Source organism: Tiliqua scincoides, chromosome 2, assembly GCF_035046505.1.
Source record: "Tiliqua scincoides isolate rTilSci1 chromosome 2, rTilSci1.hap2, whole genome shotgun sequence".
NCBI lineage: Eukaryota > Metazoa > Chordata > Lepidosauria > Squamata > Scincidae > Tiliqua > Tiliqua scincoides.
Genome location: NC_089822.1, coordinates 70,039,017 through 70,050,947, shown reverse-complemented (window position 1 = coordinate 70,050,947; position 11,931 = coordinate 70,039,017). Strand labels below are relative to the sequence as shown.

At 43.1% G+C, this 11,931-nt stretch overlaps 1 protein-coding gene across 1 annotated transcript in view; it reads left to right on the top strand.

Moving 5' to 3' along the window:
- The first annotated feature begins 52 nt into the window (after window positions 1–52).
- C2H9orf85 (chromosome 2 C9orf85 homolog) overlaps window positions 53–11,931 on the top strand; it is a 31,748-nt gene continuing 19,869 nt past the window's right edge. The window contains exon 1 of the mRNA XM_066616363.1: window positions 53–173. Within this exon, the coding sequence (XP_066472460.1) occupies window positions 72–173 (102 nt within the window). The 5' untranslated portion in view covers window positions 53–71. The remainder of the gene's footprint in view (window positions 174–11,931) is intronic.

Genomic DNA, 11,931 nt, shown 5'->3' with positions numbered 1-11,931 from the left:
CGCTGACAGTACGCCTAGGCACCGGAAGCTGAAGTGCCGTGCTTCCGGGTTAAGTCCAGCGGCATGGAGACATGAGTTCTCAGAGGGGGAACGTCTCCCGCACGCGAGCCCAGCGCCACCAGAACGTGGAAGTCTTCAGGAACGACAAGCACGACTCCAGCGCGCAACGCAAGGTAAGGTAAGGCAAGGCAAGGCACGTGCGTGGGCTGAAGTCCCGGCCACACTTACCTGGGAGTAAGCCCCGTTGACTGTAATGAGACTTACTGCTGAGTAGACAGGTGTAGGGTTGGGTTCTGAGGCTTCAGCCCTGTCCACTCTTACCTGGAAGTAAGGCCCGTTGACTATAATGAGACTTACTCCTGAGTAGACAGGAATAGGGTTGGACTCTAGTTCTCCGGACGTGAGAAGAGCAGCGCATGGAGAGAGTGCTGAAGGTGCAGTGCCTTTTCTCTCAAGAGGCTGCCTTCAGCCTTATTAGACCCTCCCTCAGACCTGTGTTGAATCTCCATCTGGCCAGGTAGTTTCAATTGTTTTCTATGTATGTGATGTACACCAGTGTCTCTCAACCAGTGGTACTGGTACCACCACTGGTACTTGAGGTGGTATCTGCTGGAATTAGCAGGACCGCTGGACACCTGCCACTTGGCAGTGATGGCCAGAACATGATGCAGCAAACAGTGGCAGGAGGCTTGGCTTGGTGGGCAGAGCACCAAAGCACATTTTTCTGCACTTAGCAAAGCCCCCCCCCCATCCACCCTGATCCTCTTACCAGTCTTTGTCACTTCACATCTGGCCTCCCAACCCAGAAGTAACTGGCAATTATGTCATCTTAGTTACTGCAGTTGGTACTTCAAATAGGTGGACCATGCGAAGATATATGGTGGAGGACTAACATTGAGAAAATTTGGGCCCGATCCTGTACAATTTTCCAGCACTGGAGCAGCTGCAATGCAGTCCTGAGGTAAGGGAACAAATGTTCCCACACCTTGAGGAGGCCTCCAAGACTGTTTCCCCAACACAGGGAGCAGTGCATACCCCATAGGCACAGCAGCATTGGCATTGGAAAATTGGATGGGATTGGGCCCTTAGATGTATACAGTGGAATTTATATCCCTCCCTTCTCTTTTTGCACAGCTTTCAAGGTGGTTTACATGAGCAGGCTAATCTAAACCCCTCATTTTTCATATATTTACAATATGTTATGTGAAAAGCACCACAGTACCCTCAGTCACCAGATGTTGCTTCCAAGGTGTGGTTATCGCTGATAAGTCATAACCATGACTGCAACTAAGCTTTAACAAGCAATTGTTAATCAAGCCTGGACGGGTCCTCGAGGTTTGTCTCCATCTTATTTTCCTCTTTTGAGTGACCACATGCAGAGGAGGAGGGCAGCAGGACTCCTGCACTTTTTTAAAGTGAAAAGAGAATTTTTAGCAGGAGCTGCTTGCAGTGAAGCCTTGAGTAGTTTTACTGACCCCATATTTGCTATTCCATGGTTATATAGACTCTTCTTGCACCTGGTACCTCTTTCTTTCCTCTTTAAAAACTAAGACCAATATATGCAAGAAAAGGAAAGGGTGGTGGCATTTCTGATGCAGCCCAGTTCAAGTTAGGGTGGGGTCCACTTGTGGGTCCTTGTCTACTGGTTGAAGACGAGTGATTTAAAGTGAGTACAGTAAGTAATTTGTACATTTTCCATTTCATTCAGACTGGTAGGGATGTGCTGGAGTCACTGTGCCAAGTCATGAGACTCTGACCCCAACTCGAGTCAACTCACAAGTCATAATAGGTGGCCATTACGACTCATTCTATACCGCTGTAGAGTCATTTTTGACTTGAGTCTGTATTATTATGAAAAATATATGCCATGAATCAGATGGTGCAAAAAAAAAGTAATCAAGCACATACGCTCACACAAGTCACAAGCACACACAAAAACGAGTCAGGATTGAAGTCTATTCGAGCCATGACTTTTTTCCGAGTCATTGGCCCGAAGTCACGAGTCAAGTCCAAGTCAGTGAGGTCTGTGACTCAAGTGAGCATGAGTTTTTGCTACTTGAGTCAAGTCTTTACTAGTTGAATTCCCATCCCTGCAGATTTCGGTAAAGTGGGAGTGTGTGTCTGAAGGCAACTCTGTGCATGTACTTATAAGTTCCACATAATACAGTAGAATTTACACTCGGGTGTGTGAGAGCAAGATCTGCAACATTTAGTTACCTCAAATATGCTTTGCATGGCTTTATTACAGCCATCTAGCTTGCCAGACAAGGCAAGTATCCCCTGAATGTAATTCCAAGGTTCATCACTATATTCATGTCTTATTATGCACTGACATCTTGAGGATGCTGCACTGATTGAGTTGAAGGTTGAAGTTCTTGTTTAGGTGTGGACCAGGGAATAATGAATCTTACTAATTATTTTTAAGGCAATAGGAGAAGTTGTTTTTCTTAAAACTATTATGAATTTTCATCCTGTAGATAGGTGTTTGATTTTTTCCAAACATGTTTTTCCAAATATGTCCTTTCTCCAGCATTGAACTGAAGCCATACTTCTCCTACTAACTGGGTAAAGAGTAAATTTTTAAAATGTTGCTGCTCTTTTGTTTAACAGCAGACGATCAATTGTCTGTATTGGCAATTTTCAACCTTTTTTATTCTCACAGCACTCTGACAAGGTGCTAAAATTGTCAAGGCACACCATCCCTTTTTTGACAATTGAGAAGGCACACTGTGCTGCTAGAAGGGGATTCGCATTCCCCAGTGGCCCTCCTAATAAATGACCGTCCCCAAACTCCCGTGGCATACCTGCAGACCATTTGCGGCACACTAGTTGAAAACCACTGGTCTGTATTCATTGCTGCCCAGCATATTTTATAGTGGTTGTTTGCTGATGTCTCTTCTGTATCTGTTTTAGAATGTGAGCTATTTTGGGATAGGAGCTATTTATTGCGCTGTGTGAACCACTTTGTGAATGTAAACTGCTTTGTGAACTTTTTGTTGAAAAGCAGTATATAAATACTAGTGATGATGATACAATACAGTTGGACCTCGGTATCCACAGGGATCCATTCCTGGACCCCCTGCAGATTCCAAAACCTACAGATAATGGAGTATGCAGGTTCAGTTCAACAAAGACCTCTGAAAGCATTGAGAACTGCATTCCAGTCACATCTGGGGGTGTTCTGAAGCATGGGGAGGCAGCACATGGCCTCTCCGCACTTCAGTAGGATTCAGCTGGATTCTTTTGAAGTGCATTTCTGGTTTAGTGAAAAATCGGAAGTGTGCTTTAAAAGGCTCTGGCAGACTTTCTGAAGCACGGGGAGGCTGTGCACAACCTCCTGCTTCAAAAAGCCTCCCTCTCAATGTGACGAACACAGTTCCAGTCGCCTCCTGAAGGTACAAGGCGGCCCTTCTGACCTGCGTTGGGTCAGATCCACTGAGAAGGAAGATGAACCTATACTGCTGTGGAGAGAGGGAAGGAACATTTCTGTGTAGTCTGCCAATTACTTTTGCTTGTCATCCAGTCTTATAAAACAGCCGTGGAGAACTCAAACGTGCTTAAAAATTAGTGTCTATTTGGTTGGTCTTAATAAAGAATTATTAGACTGTGGTATTTTATTTTAAACTGTTAAACTCTATTGGAGTGGAGAAGACTAAGGGCCCAATCCTATCTGACTTTCCAGTGCCAGTGCTGCAGCAATGCAGTCCCAAGGAAATGAAATAAACATTCCCTAACCTGAAGGAGGCCTCAGTGATTGCTCCTCTACCACACGATGCAGCGCATGTCCTGTTGTGCCAGCTGCACCAGTGCTGGAAAGTTGGATAGGATTTGGCCCTAAGCTACTTCAGAAACCTCAACTGTGATCAGGTTTTATCAAAAAGGGAGGACTGAATCCACATGTGTGCTGTACTTGTGGTAGAGAATCATTAGTCTATCCTGGAAATACATATAAATAGTTTCACTTTATAGTTCAGGAACTGACAAATTTAACTGACTCATCATTGATTCATAATTCACTATGTAATGAGTTGATTGTATAACAAGAAATAAAGTTCAAATCTCTTGACAGCTAATCCTTTGCCATACAAATCTAATAATTAGCAAATTATTTGTGAAGCTTTAAGTATCGCACAACTCCATTTTAATTTACAAACAAAAATGAAGGGCTGAAATTGTTGGCATTCATTTGTTTGTAAACATGAACAATTTCATTTCTGTACATAAAGGCTTACTAACCTTTTTATAGAAGCTGAAGAATAAAAATGACTACAAGCTATCTGGCTGATTTTAACACACAGGCAGCCCAATCCTAACTTGTGCTGGAGCAGGTAGGCCAGCGGGCCTGCACTGCATCCAGCGCAATGTTGGGGCCAACTGTGGCGCAGCCCGAGACAAGAGGAAACTTTCCGCCTTACCCCAGGGAGAGGCAAAGTAGCCCCAATGGGTCTACTCGAATCTGTGCCACCTTAGGAGATCACCTCAGGAGTTGGTGCAGATCCCAGCAGAATGGAGCGGTCTGGAGCTGCTCCGCGTGATTAGGAAATGGGACTAGAATCTGGCATAACTGCTGAGTTCTGGCCCTTTGTCCTTCTCCCTGCCTGCTCACTCCCAGGAACGCCCGCCCTTCCCCCGCTCCAGAACACCCCCTCCCGCCTCTTCCTCACACTCCCCCCCACACCCCTGTATTGTCCGAGCTTGACCGACATAATCTTATCATGCCAGGCATGGATCCGGCACAGAGATGCTAGCGCAACTCCTTGGGCTGGCCTCCCTGTCTCTTAAGTCAACGCCCCCAGGTTGGTGTTAAGACACCCTTAGATCGGTGCAAGTGACTTGTGCTGGCCTAACCCGGGGGCACAATCCTATCCATCTTTCCATACTGGTGTGGTGCAACCCTGAGGTAAGGGAACAAGTGTTCCCTTGCTTTGAGGTGGCCTCTGTGACTGCCCCCCCCCCCACTGCAGGATGCAGTGCAGGCATTGTTGGCATGGCTGCATCAGTGCTGAAAAGTTGGATAGGATTGGGCCATTATTCATTGTAAGGTAGAATTAAAGTAGTAAAAAATAATAATAAAGAACAGTACAAAAAATATGACTTTCAAAGTACATGCAACCTGGTTCTGTGACCAAATGTCATCTTGGGAAGATGGCATCTACTCTGACCAATCCAAGCTAGGAAGAATCCTGTGTCCAGCCCCCAGCAAAAACAAGCATTTAGAGTTGTAACATGGTAGGCAGAGATAGTTACAGACCCTCCAATAATCCAGAACAACCGTGCTATATCCTTATCAGTTACTGTGCTATATCTATACAGCATCCCCCCAGCACAGAGCAGCGCACTCCAATCACTCATGAAATCATATTGCAGCCTTCCAATCATGATGCCAAAGAAAGAAAATCTAATGGATTGAAATTCCAATCCAGTTGGTTTGAAAGTGGGTACTATTGGTTTAAAAAAAATTATATAAAAATAATTGTGCTTAGAAATGCTGCTTCCTAGCAATGCACTTTAATCTCAGTGATTCCAATGAGATTTTGCATTTCTAAGCCTTGAAGATATTAAAGTTATCATATTTTGTACAGCAGTTTGTTAATCTGGGAGTTGCCACCTGGTTAAAGAATGTGCATAAAATCTTTCTTAAGAAAGCTTGAGTTCTTTGATAGAAGCTGAAATTCTCATCAAATAATGTGAGCATTAATTTACATTAGAGATGATCACAACTTTCAATATCATATGCAACAGTCCATTTCTGTAGTCAAATGTGGGCAGTTTCCAAATATCTGCTTGTGAACAATGAATGTATGTAGAGAGTCATTTCAGACTATGGATTTTACTCTCTGTAAAATTAATGTCTCTAATGTGTGCTAAAGACGGATCCTGATTCTTCCCTATCCTCCTCCCCCCCCCATAATGAGGAATGTTCTTTGGGAAGCCATTTAATAGACCTGAATGAATTTGGTATATCACATGCATTTTATAAACATTGAGCATCATATCTGCATGAAGGATGGTGTGATAATACTATTAGCGTAACACTCTAGTGAGCAGAAGTTTGTGTGCTGAAGGCAAATGTCTAGTTTGGTCACGCACCTGTCCAACATGTGTACTGGAAAAGCCAGTTCAGGCATTGGAATTTAGCAAACAAGGAAGATGGTGTGTTGCAGCCAGTGGCCAAAAAAAAAAGTAGCTTAATTTTACAACTAAATGTAATCATCAGTATACAAAGATATTCTTAGGTTAATGTATAAGTAATTCCTTATTTCTCTTTATGAAGCAGGTACATCAGCTATCAAAGAAAGCCAAAATGCTTACAGGCAAAGCAGTGGCTTCAAAGTGAGGGAAAACTTGTTTAAAAGCATGGTCTTCTAAATACTTATATTTCAATCTTCTGCTGTGTTTTGTCAATTTGATTTAGCATCATTCTGCTGTATCTCAGTCTTCTTTGGACACTGGCATGATCCAGAAAAGCTTTACCATATTTAAGGCTGCAGTCCTATACTCAGTTTTCCAGGTGTAAGCCCTGCTTAACATAATGGGACTTACTTCTGAATAGATGTGCTTAGTCTCACTGACTTCGTTGGACAATGATTGATTGGCACCATGATCCAGAAACAGATTTATTTTGTTTCTGTTGGACTTATTTTCAAGGATGTATGCTTTGTTCTGCAATGTAATTTGTGTAAGGAATTGTACCATGATCTCTCGTTTCATATTGACAATTATTTATGTACAGGAGCTAATTATTGTATAATTTAGTTCTAGAAGGTAAATATTGACACTTGGAATTAATAATATGCTGAATATTCATTTGAAGTCGTGCTTATTGGCAGACAATTTACTTGTTGACTAGTTTGGTGATGGTCATACTTGTGTGTGTGCACAGTGTCGTGATGCTTTTAGGCTTCTCTATGTTCTGGAATTCTGTAATCACATAAAGTACTATTTGTGCATGAATTCACATCTTGAATTTTCAAATGCCTCAAATAAATGCTAGGGAATGCAATTTTTTGCTGATCCTGTGTACTGTTAAAAACTTCTGGGAGCATCTCAATCTGCTTACTGTTGGAACCAAAGGTGTACTAGATGGCATTAGACCAATGGTTTTCAGCCGCTGTGCCGTGAGGCTGCCTCAGGTGTGCCGCCTGGCCAAGGAGTCAGGTGGGAGCAGCAGTTGCTTGGAGCCTTGCGGCAGCAGGAGAAAAAGGGGCAGCCGCGCAGGGGCTTGTGCGCTCCTGCTGTTGCTGGTGCCTGCCCTGCACGCTGATTAGACAGGCAGCCAGAGGAGCCTGGAAGAGATCCTGGTGGGTGGGAACGTGGAGGGAGTGAGGGCGAGCAGCGAGAGCGAGGAGGGAGTGAGAGCGAACCTGAAGGTGGAAGCAGATAGGAGCCAGAAGCAGCTGGCTGAAAAGGATCCTGAAGAGACCCTTTTCCTTGCCAGCAATGCCCCAAAGTGACCCTGCCTGCGTTGCCTCACCTGGCAAGGCTTTGGCTCTAAGGGTATGGACCAAAATCCGATCCACACTTACCTAGGAGTAAGCCCCATTGACTGTAATGGGGCTTACTTCTGAGTAGACATACAGAGGCTTGGTCGCACTCTTTCTTGAATACATGAGCAGGCAAGTGATGCTTTTCTTCCCCCCCCCAACCCATCTCACCTCCTCCCCTCCTGCAGACACATCCCCCCATCATAATTGCAGTTAACCCCTCTTACTGCCCCTCCCCACTTCTCCCTCTTCCCCGCCTTCCAAAGTCCAGAGTCAGTTACCTCCCATTCTCTCTCTCTCCCCCCCCACCCCAGTGAATCCTGCACTTGTTTCATCCACATCTCCTTACTGCCCCTCAGCCCCCCTTTCTCCAGTATGCTCAGTCTCATCTCTCTTTACCAACACCTCCTGGCATATCAGAGCATATCAATCAGTTTGAACAGACCTGCTTCAAAACATTGTTCTTCCTTTCCAGAAACCACATACACCTCCCTCTCCTAGCTTCTTGGGAATTTCTTTCATTGTCATGTAATGATCTAAGGCTGCAATCCTAACCACACTTTTCTGAGAGTAAGCCCCATTGAACAAAATAGGACTTACTTCTGAATAGACTTGGTTAGGCTTGTACCCTTAGTTATATTAATTAAATTAATTGTAACATAATAATGTAATTAAAAACTAGTAGTGTGCCTTGACAACTTTAGTGCCTTGTCAGTGTGCCATGAGCTGAAAAAGGTTGAAAATGGCTGCATTAGATCACTAGTGTGAGACCCAGTGTATGTATTTTTGATAGAATAAATTGGAGATAATGAGCAATTATCAATAAGTTGTACAGATAAAAAACCAGTGGCTATGCATGATGGATTCCCAGTACCCATTGAACTGGATAGCATCTCTAGTATTTTGATCCTGAGATATTCACAAGCAGGCCTGTATGTCTATGTTGTAATTCTGCAAGAGTGAAGAGCATAGTGATGGTACAGAGTTCAACTTCCTGAGCGCCTCTCTCCTTCCCTTTAAAAACAAGTAATTGTCACCTTGGAACTATGTCAGGAACTATGCTCCTAGCCACTGGAATTCTAGTTCAGCCCCATCCCCTGCTTCTAGTATTTCAGCAATTAGTGTACAAACATAAAACTGCTGAAATCTTGAAAGCAAGAGGAGTGGCTGGATCTAGAAGTGGAACTAGATCTCCAGTGGTGGGGGGGGGGGCAGAGTTTCAGAACTTGTAGCTCTTTGCCCGGCTTCAGCAAAGCAAAATCAGAACAAAGTATGCACAGTAGAAGGAACAAGAGGAGCTTGCCATGCAACAAAACATTTCTTTTCCTCAAGCCAAATGTCCAATTTGCTCAAACAGGTCAATTTCCTCTCTTTCCCCTTCCTCCACAATTGTATGGTTAGCATTTTTCTGACTGAAACCTCAACACTGCCTGACTCCTGGGAGCCACTGAGCATGCTCAGTCCACATCAGGCTGTTGGGGTTTTTTTCCTTCAAATTTATAAACTTACCTACCTTTGCTACCCAAGGAGACCTCTGAATCCTTGCCTTACTACTTTGCCTGCTGGTGACCCTTTACATATAGATTTATAGGCACTCTGCCACTTGAGTTCATTGTAAGTGTATGTGAAGATATTGATATGTGTTTTTGTTTAAACCTGTACAACCTGTACAATGTTGATACACAGTACAAAGGGAATATACGAGGGTCGCCCAGAAAGTAATGCACCACATTTTTTTTTCAACAATTATTTATTGAACACAATGAAACTTACACACAAGAAAGAATGATGTTTCTTCTACACTCCCTATTTTTCCACGTAATCTCCGTCCAGTTCTATGGCCTTCCTCCAGTGAGACACAAGGGCATATATGCCCTGTCAGTACCACTCCTTGTTCTGGTCACAAAGCCATTTCTGCACTGTGTGAATCACCTCTTCATCATCCTCAAAATGTCTTCTGCGAATGGCATCCTTTAATGGCTCAAACAAGTGGAAGTCTGAGGGAGCTAGGTCAGGGCTGTAGGGTGGATGGGGTAACACAGTCCATCCCTGTTTAGTGATGTGTTCCAAAGTCCTCAAACTTGTGTGAGGCCGAGCGTTATCATTCACCTGGGTTGTTATGGCGCCGAAGTCGCTGGAAGCGCTTCTTGAGTTTGGTTAATGTCTTCACATAAGCTTCAGAATTAATGGTGCTGCCTCTTGGCATCACATCAATGAGTATGACGCCCTCACAGTCTCAAAACACAGTGATCATGACCTTACTGGCGGAAGCAGTTGCTTTGAATTTTTTCTTCTGTGGAGATTGAGGATGACGCCATTCCATCGACTGTTGTTTTGTCGATGTTTAGCTATGCTATCTGTCTGAAGAAACCAAAAATTTGTGTGCATACTCCTGAAAATTCAAATAATGTATATCTAAAGTTTTGCGTTCGTACCATTACTGTAGGCTGAGAAAAAAAATGTGGTGCATTACTTTCTGGGCGACCCTCGTACATTGTATTATTATTACTGTGGCATACACAAAATTTTGAGAATGTCATTAGCTGGTAACAGTGGCAAATATCTAGATTTAAGCCACATTTACACCTAATGTTAAAATTTAACCTAGACTATGAGTACTAAAAACCTGGCTCCTGTTTTTTTTTGTTTTGTTTTTTTTTAGAAGTTGACTTATTCAAACTTCCAAAGCCATATGATGTAAAGACTTTTGCCATACTGCTGATCATGCTCTCCATAAATGCGATTTCATTGAATCCAAATATTTTATCTAGTAATCCTTTCCAGTTCTTGTCTATCCTGCAGCTGAACTAAACCCAAACTCATGTAGCTTTCACTTTTCAGGTCCACTGCATAAAGGCATGAAACCAACAAACTATTGAAGAGTTGTTAGGTTGCGTCTCCCAAGAATATCTTTCACGCCTTGTTTGGTGTGTTAGCACACAACTGGAAGTACAAGAGAAATTGCCTGAGTAAGGATGATTGATATGGCATGCAGGATGTTGGCATCACACCTTGAGTGACTTGGGCAAAGCCTTGTCATGGCTCTGTTTTCATTCCCTTCTGTTTTGCAAAGGACGTGGTGTTGGGCATACATGGCAGATAAGTTGAGATCATTTGCTCTGAAAATAGCCCAGAATAGATGTGACTTTCCACCGTGTCTTTGGTCTTCATCTTTATCTTTGTAATCTAACCTTAGGAATTTGGCACTTTTTCTGAAAACCTTTTCGGTTTGATGACATCTTGAACTTTTCATTGACTGCCAGTTCATTTTATTTATCCGAAACCCTTCAAGCCCATTTCTTCCTTTGTTTAATGTGAGCCATTTTCATGAAATTTTTTTTTATGAAGCGTACTGAGAAGTTTTGGGAATGAGTTATATTGCATCTATACTCAAAACAATGGATGGGTTCTAAAATCAATATCTGACTTTTTAGTAGAACGTAGTTCTCGTATCCTGTCAGTTCTATTGCTCAGTATCTTTTATCTGGTACTAGCTAGTAACAGGATGAGCTGCAAAACTCTTGTAGTATGTCTGCATACTATAAGTTGCCTTTGGAAGGTCACAGCCTAATAAAGATCACTGTAAGTATGAATATTTAGATCCCTTTCCAAATTAGTAACTGTTATATATCTGCACGTTTTCATCATACTTAAATCTTTGCCACAGGATGTGGTGATGGCATCTGGCCTGGACGCCTTTAAAAGGGGATTGGACAGGTTTCTGGAGGAAAAATCCATCACGGGTTATAAGCCATGATGTGTATGTGCAACCTCCTGATTTTAGAAATGGGCTATGTATCAGAATGCCAGATGCAGGGGAGGGCACCAGGATGCAGGTCTCTTGTTAACTGGTGTGCTCCCTGGGGCATTTGGTGGGCCACTGTGAGATACAGGAAGCTGGACTAGATGGGCCTATGACCTGACCCAGTGGGGCTGTTCTTAAGTTCTTATGTTCTTGCTACATATTTGGCCTTTCTCCAATTATGTGATGTGTTATATGTATCCTTCTGCGGCCTCATTTCATTGACTGAATCATCAAAATCCTGATTTAGAAGATTGTGAATGAGCCTTGATTCATTTAGCACCCTTTCCCATTTGCAGGTGAGGGGAGCAAGTTCATAACTTCTCGTTGTGGTATGAACTAATCACAATTCCCCATTTTGCCTAAATATGGGAAATTTGTGGTTTACTCAGTTCACATTAGTCTATGGCAGACCTGGTTTGTCAGCTGGGTTTGTGAACTAGCTGTGGTATGCATAATCTACAGTTTCCCATATTCAGGCAAAATGAGAAATGCATGCATAGGAATGAAGGAAAGCACAAGTCCGAAGCTTGCCAAGGTTAGTTCACACTCCTAGTCTAAACCAGCAGTTTTCAGCCAGTGTGCCAAGGCACATTGGTGTGCTGTTAATGGACTGCAGGAAGATGGGGGGGGAGGGTAGTTTAT